Genomic DNA, 25,757 nt, shown 5'->3' on the forward strand with positions numbered 1-25,757 from the left:
CCCCCCCCCAAAAAAAAAAAAAAAAAGAAAGGCAAAAATTTCCTGCTTTTGGAATGCTGGTAAAAATAGAAATGAAGACTATAACTTTTTTCGGATGTTTGAAGTCATTTCAATTAGCCTACAATGGTTATAATATTGTGCCTAGAGGTTATCTTCTCTGAAATTTACTGTTTGTTATTGGTTTCATGGTGGAAGGTTACGGCAAAACATCTTAAAGGAGGTAAAGAAACAAAGATGGATGTTCTGGTTATGGAGAATCTTCTGTTTAGAAGGAATGTTACCCGACTTTATGATCTCAAAGGATCCTCAAGATCACGCTATAATGCTGATTCAACTGGGAATAACAAAGTTCTGTTGGACCAAAACTTGATTGAAGCAATGCGAACTTCTCCAATTTTCGTTGGAAACAAAGCAAAACGATTGTTGGAGAGAGCTGTCTGGAATGATACATCATTTCTTGCCGTAAGTTTATCAGCATGTGTATTTTCTTGATGTTCTGTAAACTATCTTCCTACACATTCTCACACATCACTTCACCTGTGGTGATGCAGTCAATCGGCGTAATGGACTACTCGTTGCTGGTTGGGGTGGATGAGGAGAAACACGAACTGGTTATCGGGATCATTGATTTCATGAGACAGTATACGTGGGACAAGCACCTCGAGACTTGGGTGAAGGCTACAGGCATTCTTGGTGGGGCAAAGAACTCATCCCCAACAGTGATCTCCCCCAAGGAATACAAGAAGAGGTTCAGGAAAGCAATGACAACCTACTTCCTGATGGTCCCAGACCAGTGGTTTCCGCAATCTATCGTTCCGAGCCAGTCTCAATCTGACTTAGGTGACGAGAACATGCAGGATGGAAAATCTGATGTCGTGTCCGTTACGTTGTAGATAGACGTGAGTGAATCTCAGAGTACAACCTCTCACTTTTTGTTCGTTATCTCGAGTAAATTGATTCTTTTAGGTAGATTCTTTTCCCCCCTTTTCTTTTTGGTCTAAATCTCATTGTTGAAGAGCAAGAGGAGGTGATGATAATTCGTGGTGTGAAAGAAGGCCGCTAAAGCCACTAAGGAAGGAGGTATAATATTAGTTCACCTCTTGATTAGGATCTTTGTATAAAATAGGTAGTGTTGTAGTTAGATTTATAGTGTAAAGCTTCTGTTCTCCATATTAGTCATATGCTTCCACAGAACATATTACCGCCAAATGTTGTACTTATAATCATACATCTCAATTGTCTGGATTCTTTTCTCTCTGCTGCTAAGCTAGAACAGAGAATACCAACCACACATCTTCATCCATAAGTTTTAAGAATTTGACTCAGAATTTACCTATTTTCCTTGCAGAATTGTGCTCATCCTCATGAATGCAAGACGAACTATGCAAATTCGGGGCGATTCAGATACAGAAGAAAGTACATCTACTCAAAACTACTCAAATTAAAACAATATATTGTCTGTTTACATTCGACATGCCAAGTACATACATTCGATATTATATTTGAGTATGATCCATATGATCCAAAAGAGTAGGACCCTAATTAGATTAGCAGAAGGAGTTGAAACCATTAACATTCGAGTCTTTTTGAACAGCTACACCTTTGTCAGCCTGGCTTAGCTCTCCTCCACCTCTTCCTAGATGAATCCAACTTTGTTTTAGTAGCAGATCAATAATCTCTGTCTCTCTAGATGTGGCCAAAAGACAGCAAAAACATATACCATCAATTCAACAGCTCCCATAAAATCCCTTTTTAGAACAATGGGTTAGTTCAGAATAATGATTCATTTACCTTTGATGGTTGCCTTTTTCAGGAAGATTTGGCTGAAAGCGAGGGCCCTCATCGTATCCTTCACAGACGATCTCCCCATTCTCGTCTGTGTAGCAAATCACTCCCTCCGATTGATCCTCGAAAACCTGTTAGTTTTTCATAAAACTTGATAATCAGGTACTCACCAACCGTTATTATCGAATGACTCATAGAAGCAAAGTCACCCTATTAAAAAGCAATGACTTGGATCGTGTATCAACCAGAGAATAAGGTTCCATTCGAATCGTTATTTTCTTCTATAAAGTCGTTCGTTTTAAAGGAAATTGTGCAGACAGAAGAAGATGATGAAGAATCACAAAGAGACACGAAGGAAGAAGATGTTGACCTTGTTCTTTATGGAAGATCTGATCTGCAATGGGAGTGACTTCTTGAGTGGAAACTTTGTAGGTTTGAGCATCCAAATTCTGCTAATAGGCTTAGCTGAAACTGAAAGACCAGATTTGAGAAGAGAAACATTGAAAGAAGAAGAACAACAAGTTAGTGCCATCAGTCTGAGACAGTGAACAAGAAATTGCAGCTGTTTCCCATTTGTTTTCTGCTATTTCCCCTTTAAAGCTTCATATTTAGTGCCTTTTAAATACAAATATATAGTGTTTATTTCCATATTTGTGTGTATAAAGTATAGAGATAAAAAAAATATTCCAATTATTTGATCATAGTGCATTATTATAAAATGTGCATCTAATATAGTAATGTGAGAGCTGATGTGGCTTATCTTCAACCCATGATACCTCTATTTCTTTATACACTTTCTCTTTCTCTCATTCTGGTAAGTGGCTGGTGTGTCTTTTCAAAGTTAGGTGGAAACCCGAGTGTAAATTTGTTTTCATTTTTATTTTTTATTTTTCCATTTGCCCCCTTACATGTAAATATTATAGTGGTCCGAGACCTTTCAGGAAGCTTAAAGTAAAGCCACAAGAGCTTACCCTCAAAGTGGATAATATCATACTATTGTGGAGATCCATGCAGTTAACACTTGTAAATATTTAAACAAAATTGTATGAATTTAGTACACAAAAGGAGATACACATCGAGAAATTAGGTCATAATTTTTTAGGATAAACTAGTCTATGATGGAAGAGTTTCGTATCAATTTCGGCTATTTAAAAATGGGAAAATACATAAATTTGAAAACAAAGAATTCAATGAAAAACATAGTCCTATTTCATTGAAAAACAAGATATAATCAACTAATTACGGATCTAAACTAAGTTGTAATAGTAATAACAAGATTTATGAAGTGAAACTATTTTCTTATTAATTTAAATAGTTATTATTATTATTTATCTTGGTATGAACTTGGAACACTTTTAATATTAAGCTTTCAGATCTGCACCATTCAGTTGTCTTCTTTAATCTTATCCTTACTGCCCAATTCCAATGACCATTTCAACCGTCTTCAAACCACTCTGAAAGGACACCATTTGAACTGAGATTTGACTTCTTCTAGATGCTTTAAATCCAATCTCATAAATAATATTTTAAAAAAATATATCCATAATTGTTTCTTTAAAAAAAAAAAAAAAAGTCCAATGAAGTGAAGTGATGAGGTGATGATGCGCATAATATTCGAAAATAATCAAAGAAAATGACACATTTTGGGTATTAAGGAGCCCATATTGTTAATTGAACACGACTCTTTACAATGGTATGATATTGTCCACTTTGAGTATAAGCTCTCATGACTTTACTCTGAGCTTCCTCAGAAGACCTCATAGGAAATAGTATTCTTTGATTATAAGCCCATGATCATTTTCTAATTTTACCGAGGTAAGACTTTCATCCCAAAAAAAACCTTTCTAACTATTTCTTATTGGCCAGGTTCTGATCCTAAAGTTTCCAACAATGCCAAAAAAAAAAATGAGCTTAACTTGGTTGGTGGGTTAAGGCATTTATTCCTTCCCGCCATGAGTAGAGTAGGGGTAGGTTATGGAGAGTAGAGTAGGTGTAAGTTATGGAGTATACGGTAGTGAAAAGCTATATCTCTATATATCATAAATCTACCTAATATACTTCTTATACACAACTTAAAGGATCACTATAAACATCTACCTAATATTATGTTCAAATATCATCTTTATGCTAATAGGTGTTAGGATCGATATTCATTGCTAGCTCTAATACCAGTTGTTAGAATCCAATCGCTCAACAACGCACAATCAATCAAAATGAACATAAAAAATAGGAGATAGAAAATTCAATGAGTATTATTGGCTAAAGGGAACAATATTGGCTAAAGAAAACAGGAGATAGAAAATTTAAGGAAGAATATGGGGTAAAGGAATTTTATTGATGACTTAAGATATGTACATCTAGAGAAAATACAAAGAATGAAAAAAAAATACATTTTGAGCACTGTGTATATATATGGTTTCAATTTACTAAATATAGTTTTCCAAAGATTTAAACAGATATAATCTATTTTTACCCAATATCTTCCAAATATATCTCTAGCATCAAACTCATATCCCAACGTCAATAATTATATAAGTCCATTCTCTATTTATTTTAAGAATATGATTAACCAATATTATGTTAGAATATCATCACTTGTTGGACAGGTAAGTTCAATAATTATATGAGTTCATTGTATATTTATTTTAGGAAAACTATATAGGATGTTTGGTGTTAATAAAGAGTGCAAGAGTGTTTTCTCCAAGTTATGTTCAACATATTCACTATTGTTTTTTGTGTTCATCTAAATCGAGTGTGTGCGTTGTTGTGGGATCCTAATAAAGGAGAAATAATAAACATAAAGTGGATTCCGAGTGTCGTCACAACTCAGAAATTCCAGATTATCTTCTGTGTTCTTTGTTGTTTTTATTTTCTGCAGGACAATGAATATTTGGGGGCACAGAGAGATTCTGTACAATGGTAAATTGTTTAGGTACACAACCCCACATTATTTATTAACGTGAAATAGCCATAACACACAGTTGCCATTAAGGGAAACTGGTTGTGCACCTTGATACAACAGGAGTCCCTTCTGGGAATTCAGTCGCGATATTCGTTCATGAATGCTTTATGGAAGTCAGTCAGGCGAGATACGACGTCTGGGATCTTGTTCTCTGGAGGAAGTACTGTACACCTGAAGTGCCATGTTCCGGCCACCTGATGCAGAATGGATCGGTTAGTTCCGGTTTGATTACATTTTTTAGTTTTTAATTTTTGAAAATTAAGCTGGTAAGCTCCAATTTCCCCTCATGTTTAATTTATGAGCGTTTGATGAGGATTGTTGGGAGGGAGTCCCACAGTGACTAATTTAGGAAATGATCATGGGTTTATAACAAGGAATACATCTACATTTGGATGAGAGTGTACTTTGTTCTAACATGGTATAAAGTCATGCTCAAGTTAGCCATGTCAATAGAATCCTCAAGTGTCGAACAAAGAAATTGCTAGCTTCGAAGGTGTAGTCCAAAGTGACTCATGTGTCGAACAGAGGGTGTACTTTGTTCGAGGGCTCCAGAGAAAGGAGTCGAGCCTCGATTAAGGGGAGGCTATTCGAGGGCTACATAGACCTCAAGGGAGACTCTGTGGTATACTTTGTTCGAGGGGAGGATTGTTGAAGATTATTTGGAGGGAGTCCCACACTCGCTAATTTAGGGAATAATCATGGATTTATAAGGAATACATCTCCATTGATTTTTCGAGGGCTACATAGACCTCAGGAGAGGCTTTATGGTATACTCTGTTCGTGGGGAGGATGAAGATTGTTTGGAGGGAGTCTCACACTAGCTAATTTAGGGAATGATTATGGATTTATAAGTAAGGAATACATCTCCATTGATTTTGGGGAAGCCCAAAGCAAAGCCAACGAGAGCTTACGCTCAAAGTGGATAATATCATATCATACTATTGTGGAGAGTCGTGATTCCTAACCGCATTTTCAAAATCTAAGCTAAATTTTAAAAGCTAAAAAAATGTTTTTGTGTGATATAAATGGTGGAAAATTCAAATACTGCAGATGATGATGATTTGGAATAGATTGAAAGCTGCAAAAGCTAAAAAAATGTTTTTGTGTGATATAAATGGTGGAAAATTCAAATACTGCAGATGATGATGATTTGGAATAGATTGAAAGCTTAAGCCAATGAGACAGACCTGCCCAAAGCCAGAACCGGGGACGACAACCACTCCAGTGGCATTGAGAAGTTGGCGGCAATAAAATGTATCAGGGGTCGTATCTGCTTCTTCTGCTGCTTTGATTGCCTTTTCAGGCAGCTTAATGCAAGGGAATAGGTACATTGCCCCTTCTGCTTTATTGCATGTTACATTTTCTAAACTGTTGAATGCAGCTTCTAACCTCTGCAGTACAGTCAATTATTTTATTGATGAGGAACCAAGCTTTCATTGAGAAGAAGGAAAGAATATGCAAGAGCATATATAATAATAATATAAAATAAATAAATAAATAAATAAAAACTCAAAAAGAAGAATCCACCAATTAAATACGGAAAAGGAGGTTAGGATCGCACAACAATGCACACTCGATCTAGATGAACACAAATAACAGGTGTGAGAAAAGTTTATATGGATGACTTTAAGTATGTATTAAGAGAGTATAGAAGGCAGAAAGACTAAAAGGGAGGTATATGTAGAGGATTATTGGGAGTGAGTCCCACGTTGGTTAATTTAGTGGAAGATCATGGGTTATAAGTGAGGAATACTATCTTCATTGGTATGAGACCTTTTGGGGAGGCCCAAAGCAAAGCCATGAGAGCTTATGCTCAAAGTGGACAATATCATACTATTGTGGAGAGTCGTGATTTCTAACATGGTATCAGAGTGATGCCCTAAACTTAGCCATGTCAATGGAATCCTCAAATATCGAACAAAGAATTGTGAGCCTCGAAAGTGTAGTCAAAAGTGACTAAAGTGTCGAACAAAGGGTGTATTTTGTTCGAGGGCTCCAGAGAAAGGAGTCAAGCCTCGATTAAGGGGAGGTTATTCGAGAGCTCCATAAGCCTCAAGGGAGACTTCTAGTAGTGTACTTTGTTCGAGGGGAGGATTGTTGAGGATTATTGGGAGTGAGTCCCACATTGGTTAATTTAGTGGAAGATCATGAGTTTATAAGTGAGGAATACAATCTCTATTGGTATGAGGCCTTTTGGGAAAGTCCAAAAGCAAAATATATGGTTTAATGTATATACTTATAACCCTCTACTATATATATATACCATAATTTTCTACCACACATAATGATTGATTCAAAAAAAAATAAAAAAGAGAGTATTCTCATTCCACAAACCTTTGCACGCCTTGCCAGGGATGAGAGGATTCCATCTCTCTCTGCACAATACGATTCATAGATGTGATCCCCAACCTGCACAAATCATCAATAATCTTCAACAAACGAGGAAAAATGAATTGATAATAAGTTAAGCACTAAACTTAAACTCTTTCTAGCAGACATTTTTGCCTTATAAAGGCCGAATCGGGATGAATTTAGTTATGCATAGAAATCAGAAGATTCTAACCTTTGGTGGATTCATCACAAGGCTAGCAAGAATCTGGCCAGAAATATTAGAACAAAGATTAACAGATGCCACTTTGTATATTTGCTCCCTCACATCAGCACTAAACCCAGTAATCTCCATGTAACCTCCTCGTTTTCCACACTCACCATAGTATCCTAATACCAGGAAAAAAAAAAGTAAGGTATGAAATCAGACCAGTAATCTTTGCACAATTCTCATTGCCACGCCTAAAATAGATAAGGACTAAGACAACAAACCTTTAGAGACAGACTGGAATGATACTAAGGAGATATCCTTTTCACCATAACCCATGCTGCGTGAAATCTTCTTAAAAGAGTGGAACTTCTTGTCTGGAACATAAATATTTGCTTGATATACCTGCACCGTTCATCAGATCTTAAACAATATTGGTATTGATCCAAGGAACTCAAATCTAATTAATATATCCAATAAAGTTATGTTTGCAGGCTTCCATTAATGTTCTAGATGTACCTCATCTGCCAGAAGAACGAGGCCCTCTTGCTTGCAGAACTTCACTATTTGTTCTTGGTTTTCCTTGGTTAGAACCTAAAGTCATATGTTAAAGTAGGAACCAGAATATAAGTTCATCCCAAGATTTACATTCAAAACCCATCCAATAACATACTTGTCCAGTAGGATTGCCGGGATTTATAACCACCAATGCCCTTACTGAAATACCCTTAGACTTGGCAGACTCCAATTGCTTCTTCAGCTCAGAAATTTCCAATCCCCATCCCGATGCTTCATCAAGATAGTAAGGAACCTGCAAACCACAATAAGTTTCAACTTCTTGAAATCGTTACACGTTAACTCAAAGAAATCAAATCAAACTATTAGAATTTTCTGAAATAATACAAAACGTACAAGAGTACCGCCATGAAGAGCTATAGAAGCAGAGTACAGTGGGTACTGAGGAATGGGGCAGAGTATTCCATCTTTCTCTGTACTTATCAGCAATTGCATCACCAAATGGACCTGATAACAAACAGATAAAAGAGCCTCTTTGACATGCTATTACTCTGAGGTTAATATCTTCTGTCAACATTTCTAAATATAAAGACTCGTGTTGTCACATATATTAAAAAAAAACTCACTGCTGGGCTTGCACCATTTGTTAGAAATATGTCATTAGGATCTGCAGGAAAATCATCACGAGCTTTAATTCCCTCAGCAATGGCATCTCGCAGCTCCTTGATTCCCTGGTGTGAAGAATAGATCAAATGTTAGATGAACTGAATTCTATGAAGCCTAGAACTCCATTTTTTTTTTTTTTTCTGATAACAACCTGACTATGGCTGTAAGCACCAGTTGCTTTTCCAGGAATTTGTTTCAGAATTTGCGAAGCTCGCTTAATGGCATCTTCACTGCAACAAGTTTATTAAGGAAAATCAAGCAGGAAACAGCCCAAACATTATTGCTAAGAATTTGAGGAGGGCAAAGAGCAAACGAAGATATATATAATCTGAGCAAAACCATAATCGATCTAAAGCTGATATCATATTTTGTACTCTGAGTAGCTTTCCTGAAGCTGGTATAGTCTTTTCTTGAAAGAAACAGGGTATTCAAACATAAATTCTTTTCATGATTAAACAGTCTCCATCATGAATGAGTTAACTAAATTGCAGTACCTGAACAAACCCTTTATTTCATTTCTTTCCAGAAGAGATGGATGTTCACACAGTGCAAGAACCTGTATAAACAAAGATAATCAGGATTTTAACTTCTCAAGGTATAATGGAGAGTGCCAACATACAGTACACTGACAAACCTCACGGAAAAATGTTATTGGTTGCTGACCAAGGGAATGAGGATTTCCTATGTTGCAGTACAGTATCTGCATCATAAAGTGATAAGAGTAATGGTTACTGGGTCATACAAAAACCTATCAGCACCAGCAAGATTGTGTTATTAAGAATGTAGCATGAGACAAGCCTTACGCAACCATTCAAAAAGGACAGTGTTTTTTGGCTGCATGTAATTTGCATAAGCCAAAGGTTTACATTCCCATGATGGCCTTAAATGAGGAGCCTGAACAGGGGAGTTCGTGAAACTTTTTTTTTTTTTCTTACTCAACCTCGAATCCTAAAATTTTCAATTCAAGGGAGTCTAATAAATAATGAACTCAATCCCATCATAAAACCATAAAACGTTAAAACGTTGAGATTTGTTCAAGGTGGATAAACTCAATTTAAAAATTGAAATTTTATTTTTAATCGTGGTAGATATGCATGTATAATTGAAAAAAAAAAAAAAACTAAAATTAACAATAAATTTGGTCCTTTCCAATAAATTAGAAAAACACTTGAATTGACCAAACCTATAAATTTTTAATTTATTTGAATTCAACTCAACTCTAAATGGTAGAGTTGAATTGATCAAATGTTCGAAGTTATGAACGGTGCCAGATGCTTATTTCTGAGAAAAGTAATCAAACCTCATCAAAAGCATGTGAGCCTGGATTAATCAGAAGCTCTTTTTCCATTCTCTGTTAGTTAAAGAGGATAAAAGATAGTAAGCAGAAGGACGGCACTATCACAAATTAAGCAATTTATATCAATTTTGGAGCTAATTTAACAAGCCCAAACCAGCTCTCAGATCTCAACTTTATTGGTAACAAAGTAATACTTAAATCCTTCAACTCAATGCCACGATTTGCTTAGATTTCCTGCCGAAACTAGCATGATCAAAGTCCCATATCAGTTAATTTAGGGAATACTCTCTATTAGAGTAAGACCTTTTGGAGAATCTCAAAGTAAAGCCACGAGAGCTTATGCTCAAAATAGACAATATCATACCATTGTGAAGAGTCGTGTTCGTCTAACATGGTATCAGAACCATACCCTAAACTTAGTCGTGCCAATAGATCGATAAATCTTCAAATATCGAACAAAGGACTCCAAAAGAAACGGAGTCAACCCTCCTCGAAGGCATAGTTAAAAATGACTAAGACTCCAAAGGAATCGAGCCTTGATTAAGGGGAGGCGTACTTTGTTTCAGGGAAGGTGTTGGATGACCAAAGTCCCACATCGGTTCATTTAGGGAATGATCATACCATTGTGGAGAGTCATGTTCTAATTAGCATGGAAAGATCAAAATCAGTAAAGGTACCTGAGCGAGGGCGACAATCTCACCACGAACAGCATACTCGCATTCCAAAACCTACGTAAAATTAAAACAGAAATTAGGGAACAGTGGATTGATGATCGACAATAACAACGATATCAGAGAACAGGATCACGATTTAGCTGTAAAAGAAAACTCAATCCGACATTGCACAAAATCATCAAACTAGAAAAATAATAGACCGAACCTTGGGATTGATGTTGTGAATGGAAATCGGAAGGGAATCGTTGGAAGTAGAGGCCATCGAAATGGATGAAGAAGTGGATGAGGAGGAAAGAAGTACAAATAAGTAGGAGCGAGTGCAAAAGTGATTGAAAGTTGAATGCCTCGAACTTCTGCATCGAGATTTATTGGGGCGCAAAAAAGGAAGGCTCCTCCATGGCTACACGCGTATGCTTTTGTCACTGTCGAAGGTGACGAAGTCATCTCAACGCCGCTCATGGATTGCGTCATTGATTTGCAGTTTGCATCTAATTTCCAGACGGAGAAGCAACAACGCAGCTCCCTCTCGTCGTTCCGTCGTCCATTCCGCCGTTGAAGCTCATTTCAGTTTCTTCCATGGCAGACCTTCGCACTGAATCTCAATTAAGGCGCGAACGGTTTTTTTTTTTTTTTTAAACAAATTGATTTTTTTATAAAATTTTTTGTTTTATTTTACAAGGGAATACAAATTTGTATTTGGTAACTGTTTTTTATTCTGGCTTAATTATTATTGTTTATTGAAAAAGAAAAATCATAATTAAAAATTTAGTTTGCTTACAAAAACGAGCTAAAAATGGAAAGAAAAGGTTATTATAAGGTAACTTATCTTACTTATCCTAATCTAATTCACGTTTTTTCTGGATGTGGTCATATATATTTTTTTTAATTTATTTAAAATTTCATCCACAATTTTGAGCTCAGTTAGAATGAATAAATACATGTGTTAAAGGGTCACTTGTAGATACATACATAGAAACATGTATAAGTACATGTATAAATAAAACTTTTTCCTCTATATATATAGGGGAAGTAGTAGAAAATTAATTAAGTATTCATTACAAAGTTCTCTTCTCACAAAAAAATTCTACCAAATTTCTTTATTGTCACAAGCATTCACATTATTCGAGAATTTTGACCAACTTGAACTACTTAATCCAATCTACGGATTGAGTTTTAAAATTTTGGTTTTGGTTACATTGACATTTTTTTGTCAGGTAACTCTACCAGCCCAATCCTATTTTTAAGATTATTGTAAAAATGTTTGTACACGATATTTATGATGCATTGTGATTTGTAAATAGTTGATATTTAAGTTTTCTGAGATTTTTAGTTATTGATATAACATATAGCGTACATAAATATTAACTTTATTTTTAAGATTATTATGAAAATTAAAAATATTTGATGTTTTTCATTCATATTTGAACTTTATAAAATTTTAGTGATTAATGTAATATATACCGTAGATAAATATGATTTTATTAATAATTTAAAAAAACCATTTAGGTGGTTATGGACAACAACCCCTTATTTATTTTTTTGAGAGAGGTAAATTATGATTTTTTTTTTATTTTCTATAATCATTTTGAATTTTTGTTTTGTATTTTTTAAAATGAAATTGACAAACATGATGTGTTTTTTAAGTTATCTATTTTTAAAATATTTGTAAGTTTTTTCTTTTCTTTAAAATATAAACTAATAATTTAAATACATAATATGAAATAATAATAAAAAAAAATATATATATATATATATATATAACCGGAAGGAAACCTATTTAAATTGAAAGTATTTTGAAACTTTATTTAAAATGACATATATATTAAAAAAAGTCTTTATGTGTTATTTATACAATAACAAATATAAAATATTTTAAAATTTTCAAAATTTTCAAAAGTGAGTTCACTTATTTAATCTAACTCAAAATTAGATTTTAATATTATAATAGTTTGTATTTGTCTACTGCCGTGTACAAATATTTGTTGTACTCCACAAATTAAAATATTAAAAGAAAAGTAAAATATAAATTATATTTAAATATTCAAAACTTTTTATTAATATACTTTAATTTTTAAATTTTTTAAAAATAAACATTACCTTGAGAAAATCAATAATATTTTTTTTAAATACTTAATTTTAAAAAGTTCTATTAATACCTTTAATTTTTTTATAAAAAATAAAAAAATATAATTTATGAAATATTAAAAATAACATTAATTTCGGAAAAAAGAACAAAGATGATATTTTTTATTAATTAAAATTAAGAAGGAAAAAAAAAGGAAAGAAATGAAATGGAAAATTGACCTGTTGTATATGTTGTGGAAGGTCGATGACGTGGACAAGCACATGCAAGTCGCAAAATTCCATGTAAAATTATTTCTGTGCCAAAAGACAAATTTTGAGTGGTCAGATAATAAAATAATAATTTTATAAATAAATAAATATCTATCTGTATATATTATCTCTTTATTATTATTTTTAATCCATTCTATCAAATTAGTCATTTACAAAATATATATATATATATATATATATATATATATAATTTTTATTTAATAATAAAAAATATATTATAATTTAATTAAATAATTGCGAAAATGACAGTTGTTTTGAATCCTTATAAACAAAAATAAAAATGTATATTTCAACTGATAATGTGTTTATAATATATATGCATTCGATGACAAAGATTTTTAATGTATTTTTTTAAAAAAAAAATTATAATTTCCGAATTCTTTTATATCATCTTCTTACTCTTTTTTTTTATTTTTTAATTCATAAATTTTTAAATACGATAATGTGTTTATAATATATATGCATATTCGATGACAAAGATTTTTAATGTATTTTTTTAAAAAAAATTATAATTTCCAAATTCCTTTGTATAATCTTCTTACTCATTTTTTTTTTATTTTTTAATTCATAAATTTTTAAATACGATAATGTGTTTTGACAAAAAAATTTAATATATTTTTTTTTAAAAAAATTATAATTTCCAAATTCCTTTATATCATCTTCTTACTCTTTTTTTTATTATTTTTTAATTCATAAATTTTTAAATTTGGTATGTAATTAATTTTTTTAACTTAAAATCATATTAGAATCTACGAACACAATATTAAATATTTTATAAACATATTGGTCACTCAGGTTTGCACCAGCCTTTCTTTCCCCCACCACTCTCGATTTGTTTGTGGCCAGATTCATAAAATCTTTAATTACATTCGATTTGCATGTTTTCAGATCTATATGTATAGATGGAAGGAATGAGAAAGGGACAAGACATATTATATATATTAAAATGTGAATACCTTATAAACTATAAAAATTAAATTCAAAATCTCAATATCTTATAAGCTAGCTTATCTTTTTAAGCTATTTATAATAAAAGTCTTTTAATTTTATTTTTTTTTTTTACTTTTTTAAATATTTAAAATTTTACTCTGAAATTATATTCAAGATCATGTCAAACTCAATCCAAAATTATGGGCCCGGTGGAGCCCAACGTAAATTCAAGACATCGATCGATTATGTTGGGCCCAATGGGCTCAATGAGAGTCCACAGTATTTGTCGGTTATTATAATAGACTTAAATCAAAATAAATATATATTATATTTAATAACTCTCTGTCTAAATTAATTTTATTATATATATATATATACCCTTAAAACAAAATAATAATAATAATAAAATAAATTAAATTGTAAGGGCATGTTATAATATTTAAATACAAAAAATAAAATAAAATTATTTATTTATTAAAACGGGTTCGAGGTGAGAGTAATAATAAACATTAGTATAAAAAAAATATATGTATATATGATGAGAATAAAAATAATTGCTACAATTATATTTTTAATTAGTAAGGTGACTCATTATAAAGAAGAAAACGTGTAATTAAAGGAAATATATGACTTTTTGTATGTTATTCAGTGTATCGCACACGTCGTGCCTGTTAGGCCGGATGAGAGACTTGAATGGGTCCGCGTTTTGAAAAAGAGTGGGCCAGCGCCGGCGCTAACTTGCACCGTTCTATCCCGTCTTTGGTTGCCCACCATAACTACCCTAAATTTAGGTTAAATTAATAAAATATTTTAAAACTTTACCTTTTATCTTTAAAATTATATATATATATATATATATATATATATAATTTAAAATTTTTTAATAATATCTTTAATATATTTTTAAAAAAAAGTCTTACTTTAACTTTTAAAAATATTAAAAAAAAAAATACACCTACCAAATCATTAGTTTTAAACTTTTAAAATAGTTTTCAAAATAACTTTTTAACTTTTAAAATTATTTAAAAAATAAGATTGTTTAAAAAAATTCAAAAACATTTTTTTTAAATTAAAAAAAAATAATATTACCATTATCCTATATTTAAAAAATATTAATAAACTTTTAAAATAAAAAATTAACATTAGATATTTATAAGGTGTTATGGACGATTTATCTATATATTAACTCTTAATATTATCTTTAAAATTTTAAGAGTATTTTTTAAATATATTATTAGGATAAAAAAATAAAAATAAAAATTCAAAATTAGAGGGTATTTATGATTTTTTTTTAAAGTTCCTATCATATTTTTTAAATAGTGTTGAAAATTAAATGATATTTTTGATATTGTTGGATATTTTTTTAAATAAAATATAAAATTTATAAATATTTTTATTAATTTAATATAAAAAATATATTTAAAATAGGCAATATTATAATATAATATGAAAAATTCAGAAGTATAAAATATAAAATTAAATATTCACAAATTTAAAATTAAAAGTCATTAAAAATTAAATATCTTTTGGTTACTAAAAAAAGTCAATAAATAGATAAATGCACGAGACTAAAAGGAAAATAGAAAATGTGTATTTATTTTAACAAACTTACACGCTCACATAATAATGACACATTAAAAAAAGAAAATAGAAAAATAATTACCACAGTAAATAGGTGGTAAAAAATAAAATTACAGCTTATTATTGTTATCATAGTCCTAGAGAAAAAGGAAACCCAGTCGCCCGCAACCAACTCCCACCGCCAATAAATTTACCAGGAGTAAAACCTTCAGCCTCAGTGGCACTCCGAATTACCCTGAACCCCTTCCACGTCACCCTCCCGCCCGTCGAAGCCCCCGGTCCAGTATTCTGATACTCACCGTAAAACAACGTGTTGAGAGCAAAATTACCGCTCCACTCATGCCATCCCTTCGAGTCAATGACGTCACTTATCGACGACTGCATGATCACGGTTCTAGAATATTCCTTCCACGGTCTTCCGAGGAACGTCGGGAAGCTCTTCTGGACCGACCGGAGATCGGAGGTGGCTCCGATTCGGGATTTCTGGATAACGATTCCGGTGTTCTGGTTTGGGTCGGACCGACCCTGAGCCGTGACCATGTTTTTCTGACCCGAGTTTGGTCTACGCGCGTGAATGTCACAGTCTTGGAAAACGGCAGCGGCGTTTCCGAAGATGAAATCGACGGTGCCGGAAATGAGACAGTTGATGTAGAACTGACGGTTGGAGTGGACGTAGAGAGTGTCTTGATAAGCCAACATGTCGCATTGGTAGAAGGCGGAGAGATCTGCTCCCACGCGGAGAGCCACCGCTTGGTGCTTTGAGGGACCGGCTGTGTTTTGGAATGTGATGTCACGCGCTAGAAATCCTTCTCCCACCGCAGCTGTCAAAATCATGATCCACGTGTCGGCATCAGTTCAAATCAAAGGAGAATATTATTTTTCTTTTTATAAAATGAAATATATTTTTTAAAATTGACATTTGAATTGAAAGGATAATATCTAATAAAATCAACAAAATTATATTTGGATTAAAAAATAAATATAGATTCTGATTCAGTGCTGGATAAAAATAAAAAAATAAAAAAAATTATTTATTTTTTATTTTTATGGATATCGGACACTTTTGCCCATGTGCGCTCCACCATGCATTGGATGGAAGGTATCTTTCAACGGGGAATGATAAGCTTTGAAAAGCTTATCGAGTGGAGAGGGTCAAAATTGTACTTTTATGGGTAATTAATTAAAATAATAATTACAATTTGAGATCGATTAAATTTGTAATTAAGACTAGTTTGACAAATTTAAAAAATAGGTAAAAAAAAATTAAAAAAATTACTGAAAAAACGGGTAAAAATTTAGCTTACCGACGGTGGCAGAGTTAAAAGTGGTGCTGCCGTCGACGACATTCCGGCTACCGGTAATTATAGTGTTACTTCTTCCATCTCCCATAAACATTATATTCGTCTTCTTCTTTTGCACATCCACATTCTCTCTATAAACCCCAGCTTTAATTCTGATCACATATCTCTTGCTACTTTTTACCGGGGCGGCGGCCACGGCGGCCGCCACTGTCTTGAAGTTCCCGCTGCCATCCGCCGCCACGACCACGTCCGGCTTCACGGAGGATGATTGCAGCAGACGTCGGTCTCCGGCTGACAGCCACTCCGGCCACTGGATTTGCTCGTCGTTGTTCTCTTCCTTGAGCTTTCTGTTGGCTGCTGTTCCCATTTTGGTCTCGTAGTTGGCTATGTCTGTATCGGTCATGTTCTTAATCATGGCTAGCGCGTTGCTGCACATGCGCTCTACCTCTATTTGACCCTCTTTTAGCTTGTCCCGCAGGTTCTTGTCCGCCTCGTCGTGGGAAAACCCGTCGAGGCATGTCTCCTGTCGGAGGAAATACGAATAAAAGATTAAATTTATTGTAATTTATTTAAGATGAGCGTTCACACGTCTTGAGAGTAAGGGAGTCACACATTGGTTAATGAAGTAAAATATACCTGAAACCTTTTACGAAACAAAAAAATAAAATCAAGAGAGTCTATGGTTAGAGTGGACAAACATTCTATCATGGAGAGCCTAAATTTCTAATATAGTATTAGAGTTGTGCCCTTAACTAGAATCTTCAAATGTCAAACTAACATGTCATCAGAGTAATGCCCTTAACTAGATTTCTCAAATATCGAACAAAAAAGTTGTGAACCTCGAAGATGTAGTAAACAAGTGACTGAAGTAAAACACACGGAACATAAGCTTAGAGCGGACAATATCATACTATTATAGAGAGTCGTAATTCAATACCTGATTAGTAATGGCGGAACTAAGCAAGGTCTTGAGATCATCAGCCTGTTGAGTAAGAGACTTCTTATTTGGGTATTCATGGAGGTCAACAGTAGCCTTATGAAGCTCATCAAGCGTCTCATCAATAGTTTCAAGGCAATCATGAAGAGCAATCTTCTCCCTATGACTAATATTCTTCAACTCATACAATTTCAAAACCTTAAAATAATTCTCCTCCACCGCTTTAACCGTAATATTAATCGACACCTCAATCACATCCTTTTTATTACTAACTTTCTTCATCGCCTCATCGTTCTTCAAAATGCTCGAAAAGCACAGATCCGGATACAGCGTGCTACTGCACGTGCTCTTCACAATGGCATGGCTTTTGGACTCCTCACCGCCGGCGTTTCTCGAGCTCACCACTCCGGCGACGATGCCCACCAGAAGGAGGGTTGAAGACACGGCTAAGATTATGAGCTTTTTTCTGTTGTATTTCGGCTTTGGGAGGTGGTTGCCGGAACTTGAGATTCCGGCGGCGATGGGTTGTTCCATGTTGTCGGAATAAGAGAGGGGATTTGTGGGAGGTGGTGTGAGATAGTGGAGAAGAGAATAAGGGCTAATATAGACCCGCAGACAAAGGGATAGGGACTGTGGAGGAGAGAAATAGTACAATTATTGTTGTCGTTACTTTAAATTTTCAATAATTTAGTGTTTTTTTTTTAAATAAATAAAAAAAACAAAATTTTATTACTGCATGTCTTTTTAAAAAAAATTATATAATGGCATTATGGCAATGCCGATGCATGACTCGGAGCGTCAAGGTCAAGATTTTAAAATTTCCTTATTGTTTCTTGTGATTTTAGTGATTATAAAATTTTAAAATTTCAATGCTAAGAACAATCCTAAATAAATTTTTGAATTTTGAATTTTGAATTTTTAAAAATATTTTATATTGAAAATTAATTTAGAGAAAAGTCATGAGTTTATTTTATTTTTAGCTTTCAATTTTTAAAAAATAAAACAAAATTAATAATTTAAGGACAACTTCGTTGTCAAAGTAGCTGTAAAAAAAATATAATAAATAAATGGTTTTAGTTTTTAATACTTTCCACGACTATAGATAAAGCATTATTCTATTTTTTTTTTTTTTTAAAAAACAAAAGTTAAAAATCCCATATACCACTTGTGAGTGGTGGCTCTTGACAACCTGGAAAAAGTATCATTATTTTTTAATTTAAAAAGTATATATTCTTTCTATTAAAAAAATTGTATATATATATATCCTTAAAGTTTGTATTACACGACTAATTATTTATTTTCTCTATTATTTCACAAAGTAATTTTAAAATTATTTTTTTAAAGAGTACTTTTAAAAATATAATTCATTATAATTTTGAATCAAAATTGGAACAAAAAATGAACATAATAAATAATTTTTTAAATTATAAAAAATTTAATTCATATTTATTAAAAAAAGGAAAATTTAACCTGTCAAATATGTACAAGGATACTGCACAGCCGCCAGAAATGAACACGGTCCAAATAGGGTTATTAGAAAACGACGTCGTTTAATTGATACTTAACAATAGCATGGAAAGACGAGATTGTCTGGCTCGAAATATATAGTTTTATTATTTCTACTGCAGAGGTTACAACGGTCTACTGTCATTCAAAAAAACAATATTAAATTATAATTATAATTATCTCCCATGATTTTAACATTGTCATTATTTTATTTACTTTTTTGTCGCCTTTCCACACCTAACACGTTAGTATGTCTCAATTTAGGATGAATTTTTGAAAGATTATTTAATACAAATTTTAAGTTTCATCTCTCCTTCTTTTACCAACTGTCACCTATAAAATTTTCGCAATAAATTGTGCCCATAATTGCTAACAAAATTTTGTCGAATTAAATCTTTTTTACATATTTAATATAATTTTTAAACAAGATTTGAATTATTTTGTTGATCCAATACCTCAAAACAATAACACTTATTTAAAATTCGAATCACTCCATAAGCAAGATCGATCATGTCTAGCTTGATTGATTTTTGCTTAAAAAAACACACAAATGTTTCTTTTACTCATTTTTTTAAGTCTTTTTTCAAAGTTAACCACTATGTAAGAAGCGCAGTTACCACAAAATATACCGATCCTGAAATCAATAATGTAATTAAGCAATCGTTTTTTTTCGAATATCCGTTTCCAATTTCCAATCAACAACAGGGAGATATATAGGACATACATGAACACATAATTCACAAGCAATTCATTTATCAAATTCAAAATGGATTCGACAGTGTAAATACTCCGATGCGATTAATTTTTTGTAAGGATATTGAATAGTTAGAGACAAACGATTTGCCTAAGATAAAGTAATCATGAAACCCTAACCAATATACTTGCATAAATAAAAAAAAAATCATAAAATGCATTAATGAAACATCATAACTCTAAATTATAATCCACCTAAAATTTATAATCATAAAACTTCATTCTTCTTTGATCTGACATAAATTAAAACTTTTTTTTTTCAATATTTTTTCTAAAGTTTATAAAAAACAAAAAATTAATTAATTAATTAAGAAATATCTGATAGGTGGTACGTCATATTTTATTATTGTTTTTATTTAAGGCGTGTAAGTAACAAGAAAGGACGATAGGGGTAAAAAAGGATAAAGGTGGGACCCACCACAATTATTTTATTTAATTTTTGCAGCAAATTTGGTTTTATTTATTTAGTCCAAATAATTTCCATATTTGTTGCTTTGAAAGTTTAGTCTTACTTGGATCGTCCAGCAAGCCATGCAACACAAATTTCGCCTAATTCATCGCTTTCTTCCCTCCAATAACCCCTCATTAAATTTTCAACCTAATAATATCCATATTTATATGAAATTTTAATTTTAAAAAAATCCCAAATAATACTATTTTTATGGGTAAGAAATAGTTTGGAAATTAAAAAATTAAAAATTAAAAATTAAAAACGGACCCATATTCTTAATAGATATATATAATTATAATTCTTTAGATTGTTTAATCAGTTTAATTAAAATATTTATGACGTCATTTAATTTAATTTTTAATAAAAAACAACCAATAATTGTCCGGTTGTCGGATACAATAATAAATTTTAATAACAGCAGCTAAAATATTCCTACCAAAATTTACTTTATGATTAAAAAATGTATCAACCATCTAATTGTGAGATCTGATATTAATTGTGAGATCCCACATTGATTGGAGAGGGGAAACGAATATCAGGGATAACACTGGACTCTGGACTATAAAAGAGGGATTGTGAGATCTCATATCGATTGGGAACGAGTGTCAGTGAAGACACTGGACCTTAAAAAGAATTGGATTGTGAGATCTCACGTTGGTTAGAGAAGAGAACGAAACAATTTTATAACGGTGTAAAAACTTCTCTATAAAAGCTTTGAAGAGAAACTCGAAGACGAAAACTAAAAAATGATAATATTTGTCACGAGTGGATTTGAGCGGTTACTAATTATGGAACAATCACGAGGTATATTATTTTTTGTTTTCATATCATATATTTGAAATATGTGTTTGGTTCCTATAAATGACTTATTTAATGTCCTTACTAAAGTAAACGATTTTGCTTTATTCATAATAAAACAAAGTTATTAAAAAAAAAAAAAAAAAAAAAAGAGACAAAATTGTTTTTTATTTGTTTAATCATAATAAATAATTAAAAAGTTAATTATTTATTCGCCAATTAAAATAATGAAAATTCATCACGTTCGTGGCTGCAAACTGTAAAGAACTACCGCTAATTTCGCCCTTTTTGCCCTTTCACAGCCGAATCTCGTTGGCTTCCTCGTCAGCAAATCATAGCTCGTCATTTAAAATATTTCAATTTAATATTTTGTTATTTTAAATTAATTTTGTTATTATTTAATCCAATAAAATTAAATTAAAAATTAAACATTAAAAGTACTTTTTGAATGAAAGCATTAATGGGTTTCAAATGAAGGATAATAATATTTTTAACTTAATAAAAAAGTTAACTTTTAAATTTAAAATGCAACTAACTAAAATTTTATATATAATTTAAGATCGTCATTGTATATATATAATGAATATTAAATGCGGAAATACTTCATTTAAACTTTCATAAAACGTCATCTTATCTTAAAATACAGTCATGGACTTTGCTTTGAAAACAACTTTAAAAACGACAAAACAAAAGACTAAATAAACGTTTAAATTAAAAAAATCATATTCTAATCCAAGTCTAATAAAATAAATATGATTACTCTATACATGTGTCATGGTATAAGAATGTCTTGCTTTAACCTAAAATAAAAGTAGCACGTGGCTTGAATATTTTAAAAAATACTCAAACAGTTTATTATATATAATTAATTATATCAGTTACGTAAAGAATATTTTTAAATACTTTTATAATAAAAGTTTTTATAAAAAAAATGATAATATTTTTAAAAAATAAGATTTTTTTTTTCAAATTTAATGGTATTATTGAAATTAAGTGTATTTTTTAAAGGAAAAAAAAAACTAAAATTTAGATTTTTTTTTAATAAAAAAAATTAATTTAACATATTTTATGGGAATACTTCGAGTACCGCACGTTTCTCTCTCTTTTACAATACGACGCGGTTTCATCCTTCTTCGAACAGAGAAGAGAAGCATTTCGAAAAAGACATTTTTGGAATTACCAATTTTCTTCACAATTAGAAATTAATTATTAAAATTTTGGAAATATCTCAAATTTTAAATAGTTGGATTATTATTTTTTTAATTATTAAAATTTTATTTATCTAAAATACATAATAATATCGAATATTTATAATTAAAATGCATAACGAATATTATTATCAAAGTTAAATATTTTTTTATATTTTCAAAAGTAGGATAGAGTTGAATTCTAACAGACGAAATAAATTTCTAATTAGTAAACAAAACCAAAATTTTAATTTTTCAAAATTTGATGGTAAGAAAAAATAACCTAATCTTTAATTTTGATAGTATGAATTTTTCTAATTATTAAATTTAGATAATTATTTTAAAATGAAAATTAGGGCTATTTTTGGAAAATAAAACGGTATTTAAAAATAGCAGCCGGTCAAGGTCAAAATTGGAGGTTCAATAATTGGCGGGGCAGACTTGGAAATTCAAGAAAATTACAAGGGTAAAATGGGAATTGAATTAAAATGAAGGCCCATCAACGATTGGATTAGAAAAAGAGGCCCAACAGAAGGGAACGGCAAGTCCACTAGAATTCGAAAACCCTAAGCCCATTTGATATTTTATAATTTGATTTAATTTAAAATTATTTTTATAGAAGACGAAAAAATAAAAGTTCTAAACCTTTTATTAAACCCTGAATTGAGGTTTTGACGGCCAAAGTTTCCCGGCGACTCATTGTGCCTAGTTTATCGTCATCTTCTTCTTGCTTCCGCTCCACGATTTCGGATTCTGAAAACAAGATTTGTCGGTGTAAGTTTCTCCTTTTGCCATTGATATCTTTGTTTAGTTTGCTTGGAATTTTACTCAATTCGTATATTTTCCAGATGCTTTTGTCGAAATTTGTGGGTCGTAATTATCCGGATGAAGGATGATAATTGATTTCTGTAGTTATTTATCAGTGTGTTGGTAGCCAGCTGATTGATTTAATTTCTTTTTTTGTTTTTTCTGATGCAAAATCGAAACTCTACTGGTATTTGAAATATGAAGCCGTCCAATTTTATTGTAATTGGAGTGAATTGCTAAGGTTTAGTTTCATATTGGTTTCGTTTTTAGTTTTTGAAACATCTTCTTGTTTACTTGCGATTTCTTTTCCTAGGGTTGTCACTTTTTGATAGAAACATTTGAATTCTCAAATTATAAAAGCAAAAACATTATTTTAAAATCTACTTCTCTTAGTTTTCAAAATTTGGCTTAAATTTTGAAAATATTTCTTGGAAGTAGATAACGAAACAAAGAAACTCATAGATCAAAGTAATGTTTATTATATGCTTAATTTTAAACCAAAAGACCAAATGGTTATCTGATTGGACCTAAATTCTCAAGCTCTACATTTTATACACTGATTTTTTCCCCGTCACAAACGATTTAAATTGATGTCCTCTTTTCTTCATGGTCACTAGGGCCTAGGTGGTTGCGGTTTCGATTGGTTTGAAAGCTCTAACATTGAGGAGATATAGAACCTTTATCTCAGTTGAAGACTGCTTAATGGGTGAAGATAAATTTGCACATAAAAGTGGGAGGAAAAGAAACGGCATGAGTAGGAAGGCTGAACAAGGAGGTCATGGCTTTGATGGAAGTAACACCCACAAGAACACATTTTGGATGATGGATGGTGGAACCCTGAACTCTAACAAAAAGTTCTCCAATAATAAAAGTACTTCCACACCACAAACGTCACTCATTAGGTAGCATGGCCTCTTTTTAATGTAAATTCTTGGACATTCCATTAGCAGTGGAGTTGAACTTTTCTTCAACTTCACGCTTTTTTTAGCTACTTATTCTCTATACTCATGAGGGAAGTTATCTTATAGGAAGCAGGTTGATCCTGAAACAACAAAATATTTCACAGAGATTTCCAATTTATTTGAGAGTGATGAGGTTGACTTTGAAGAGCGATCGATCATATGTGGTAATGCTCTAGAGGAAGCTGTGGGGAAAGAGTTTGAACTTGCCACTGATTATATCATAAGTCATACTATGCAAAGCCTTCTTGAAGGTTGTAAAGTTGACGACCTTTGTAATTTCCTCTACGGTTGTGCCAATCAGTTTCCATCTATTGCAATGGATAGATCTGGCTCACATGTTGCTGAGACAGCTATCAAGTCTTTATCTATGCACCTACAGGACGAGGATGTTCATGGTCTGGTTGAAGATACTTTAACAGCAATATGTAAGGTGTGAAATTTTAGTAATTTATGTTTTTCCTAGCATTGAACCATGAAGGATGACTTTGTATTTCTTTGGTTTTTATTTATCAGTCAAAACATTTCATCATTTCATGCTTTAGGCATAAAGTTTCTCGGTTGTCATAATCATTAACTAGAATATTTCATAATATGCACATTTCATATTTATGTGTGTATATTTTATTATATGAACATACAGACATACTTGTACACTTGTAATTCGTTCCTTAAGTGTATATTTATTTTCAGGAAATTGTAGCAAACCCTCTCGATGTGATGTGTAATTGTCATGGTTCTCATGTTCTTCGAAGTCTTCTTCATCTTTGTAAAGGAGTACGTCCAGAGTCTTCAGAATTTCATACCAGAAAATCATCAACTGTTCTAGCAGAGCGGTTGAATGTCAAGGCACCTCGTTATAATGGAGATGGTGAGTTCCATACTGGTCGAGGCTTCCCAGAAATTCTGAAGTTTCTTGTTTCTGGGTTGCTGAAAGGTGCAAGAAAGAATGCCAGGATCCTGCAAGTTGATCAGTACAGCAGTTTGGTTATTCAGGTTTTGTTTTATGAAAATATACTATTATTTTGTGGGTTCATAATTATTTTTTATTTATACCTGAAGAATTTAAACTTAATGAAGTGTAGTCGCTGAGGCAGTATGATTATGTATATTAGGCCACTAGATGGTTGACTTATTTTTCACCATCTTACAGACTATTCTGAAGTTGTTGGTGGGGCAAGATGACGAGCTGAGGCATATAATACCCATCCTCCTTGGCTGTAGTGAGAAAGATGTTGTGGAGGGAAATTATGTACAAATATCTGTTGTTCCAGATGTTGTGGATTTGATGAAAGAGACTGCATTTAGCCATTTAATGGAGGTGAGATGGACAATCCTAGTTGGAGTTAGTTTTGAACTTATGGGAGTTAACTAGCCCTGCTATGCACATATTTAACTACTTGTAGTTGATCAATTTGTTCACTCAATTGGATTTCTCCAGTTCCCAATATTCCCTGATATTTTCTTTGCATAAAATTTCAGTTGGTCGGAATATTGTTTTACCTTTCAAAATTTTGCATTCAGGTGTTACATTCCTGCCAGAATAGATATTCTGTGTTTTACCAATATTTTTGTGCAGACGTCTTTGTGTGTTCGGAATTAAGCAAACATTAATATGGGGACGATTACTACCTCCAATCTATTTCGTGAAAGTTTGATTATTTCTTATGCAATTCTCTGTTTTATCATTTGTGTGATCGGAACGTTAAACAAACTTCTGCAATTGAAAAATAGAAAAAAAAAAAAAAAAAAAAAA

General features: G+C 31.9%; 5 protein-coding genes across 11 annotated transcripts in view; 2 read left to right on the forward strand and 3 right to left on the reverse strand.

Moving 5' to 3' along the window:
• LOC111488517 (1-phosphatidylinositol-3-phosphate 5-kinase FAB1B-like) overlaps positions 1 to 2,516 on the forward strand; it is a 12,677-nt gene extending 10,161 nt beyond the window's left edge. For 2 of the 4 annotated variants that reach the window (XR_002719217.1, XR_002719219.1), the window contains exons 11-14: positions 196 to 462; positions 552 to 1,080; positions 1,349 to 1,416; positions 1,814 to 2,516. Coding sequence is in view for 1 of the 4 variants with exons in the window: in XM_023136280.1 (XP_022992048.1) it covers positions 196 to 462; positions 552 to 893 (609 nt within the window). In the remaining 3 variants the exon portion in view is untranslated. Of the gene's footprint in view, positions 1 to 195; positions 463 to 551; positions 1,259 to 1,348; positions 1,417 to 1,813 lie in introns of those variants that run through there. The other 2 variants (XR_002719218.1, XM_023136280.1) reach the window with 2 other exon arrangements.
• LOC111488739 lies at positions 1,408 to 2,389 on the reverse strand. Of its 2 annotated transcripts, none has more exons than XM_023136665.1 (3): positions 2,156 to 2,389; positions 1,792 to 1,916; positions 1,408 to 1,686 (listed from the first exon to the last, which is right to left on the reverse strand). In XM_023136665.1, exons 1-3 carry the CDS (start codon positions 2,315 to 2,317, stop codon positions 1,548 to 1,550), a joined length of 426 nt encoding a protein of 141 aa, XP_022992433.1. In that variant the 5' UTR covers positions 2,318 to 2,389; the 3' UTR covers positions 1,408 to 1,547. The 2 variants fall into 2 exon arrangements, with proteins under 2 accessions (XP_022992433.1, XP_022992434.1); XM_023136666.1 differs by having other exon boundaries at positions 1,422 to 1,636.
• A 2,083-nt stretch (positions 2,517 to 4,599) lies between the features above and the next one.
• Positions 4,600 to 11,028, reverse strand: LOC111488620 (alanine aminotransferase 1, mitochondrial-like). 2 transcript variants are annotated; one of them, XM_023136472.1, is made up of 15 exons: positions 10,781 to 11,028; positions 10,440 to 10,490; positions 9,766 to 9,816; positions 9,100 to 9,165; positions 8,960 to 9,021; positions 8,617 to 8,695; positions 8,426 to 8,530; positions 8,196 to 8,306; positions 7,957 to 8,094; positions 7,803 to 7,877; positions 7,568 to 7,688; positions 7,311 to 7,465; positions 7,082 to 7,156; positions 5,935 to 6,138; positions 4,600 to 4,941 (listed from the first exon to the last, which is right to left on the reverse strand). In XM_023136472.1, the coding sequence occupies exons 1-15, from the start codon at positions 10,793 to 10,795 to the stop codon at positions 4,825 to 4,827; spliced, it is 1,425 nt and encodes a 474-aa protein (XP_022992240.1). In that variant the 5' UTR covers positions 10,796 to 11,028; the 3' UTR covers positions 4,600 to 4,824. The 2 variants fall into 2 exon arrangements, with proteins under 2 accessions (XP_022992240.1, XP_022992239.1); XM_023136471.1 differs by lacking the exon at positions 10,781 to 11,028 and adding an exon at positions 10,642 to 10,772.
• Positions 11,029 to 15,296: 4,268 nt separating this feature from the next.
• LOC111488604 (pectinesterase-like) lies at positions 15,297 to 18,130 on the reverse strand. The gene is made up of 3 exons (XM_023136448.1): positions 17,541 to 18,130; positions 16,607 to 17,126; positions 15,297 to 16,123 (listed from the first exon to the last, which is right to left on the reverse strand). The coding sequence occupies exons 1-3, from the start codon at positions 18,072 to 18,074 to the stop codon at positions 15,432 to 15,434; spliced, it is 1,746 nt and encodes a 581-aa protein (XP_022992216.1). The 5' UTR covers positions 18,075 to 18,130; the 3' UTR covers positions 15,297 to 15,431.
• Positions 18,131 to 22,866: 4,736 nt separating this feature from the next.
• LOC111488571 (pumilio homolog 23-like) overlaps positions 22,867 to 25,757 on the forward strand; it is a 6,713-nt gene continuing 3,822 nt past the window's right edge. For both annotated transcript variants that reach the window (XR_002719221.1, XM_023136386.1), the window contains exons 1-5: positions 22,867 to 23,009; positions 23,660 to 23,944; positions 24,071 to 24,434; positions 24,695 to 24,997; positions 25,155 to 25,322. Coding sequence is in view for 1 of the 2 variants with exons in the window: in XM_023136386.1 (XP_022992154.1) it covers positions 23,745 to 23,944; positions 24,071 to 24,434; positions 24,695 to 24,997; positions 25,155 to 25,322 (1,035 nt within the window). In the remaining variant the exon portion in view is untranslated. The remainder of the gene's footprint in view (positions 23,010 to 23,659; positions 23,945 to 24,070; positions 24,435 to 24,694; positions 24,998 to 25,154; positions 25,323 to 25,757) is intronic.

The sequence above is a fragment of the Cucurbita maxima genome, unplaced genomic scaffold (assembly GCF_002738345.1).
Source record: "Cucurbita maxima cultivar Rimu unplaced genomic scaffold, Cmax_1.0 Cma_Scf00013, whole genome shotgun sequence".
Lineage (NCBI taxonomy): Eukaryota > Viridiplantae > Streptophyta > Magnoliopsida > Cucurbitales > Cucurbitaceae > Cucurbita > Cucurbita maxima.

What these genes read in the sequence shown, in the direction of transcription:
- LOC111488739 (XM_023136665.1), bottom strand. Translation starts at nt 2,317, where the DNA reads ATGGCACTAACTTGTTGTTCTTCTTCTTTCAATGTTTCTCTTCTCAAA. An exon ending in GATCTTCCATAAAGAACAAG is followed by an intron (nt 1,917 to 2,155) that starts GTCAACATCTTC and finishes AAAAACTAACAG; the next exon opens with GTTTTCGAGGATCAATCGGA. An exon ending in GAAAAAGGCAACCATCAAAG is followed by an intron (nt 1,687 to 1,791) that starts GTAAATGAATCA and finishes GGCCACATCTAG; the next exon opens with AGAGACAGAGATTATTGATC.
- LOC111488620 (XM_023136471.1), bottom strand. Translation starts at nt 10,698, where the DNA reads ATGGCCTCTACTTCCAACGATTCCCTTCCGATTTCCATTCACAACATC. An exon ending in TCGTTCTTCTGGCAGATGAG is followed by an intron (nt 7,689 to 7,802) that starts GTACATCTAGAA and finishes TGAACGGTGCAG; the next exon opens with GTATATCAAGCAAATATTTA. An exon ending in CCCTGGCAAGGCGTGCAAAG is followed by an intron (nt 6,139 to 7,081) that starts GTTTGTGGAATG and finishes ACTGTACTGCAG; the next exon opens with AGGTTAGAAGCTGCATTCAA.
- LOC111488604 (XM_023136448.1), bottom strand. Translation starts at nt 18,074, where the DNA reads ATGGAACAACCCATCGCCGCCGGAATCTCAAGTTCCGGCAACCACCTC. An exon ending in GTTCCGCCATTACTAATCAG is followed by an intron (nt 17,127 to 17,540) that starts GTATTGAATTAC and finishes TTCCTCCGACAG; the next exon opens with GAGACATGCCTCGACGGGTT. An exon ending in TTTTAACTCTGCCACCGTCG is followed by an intron (nt 16,124 to 16,606) that starts GTAAGCTAAATT and finishes TGATTTTGACAG; the next exon opens with CTGCGGTGGGAGAAGGATTT.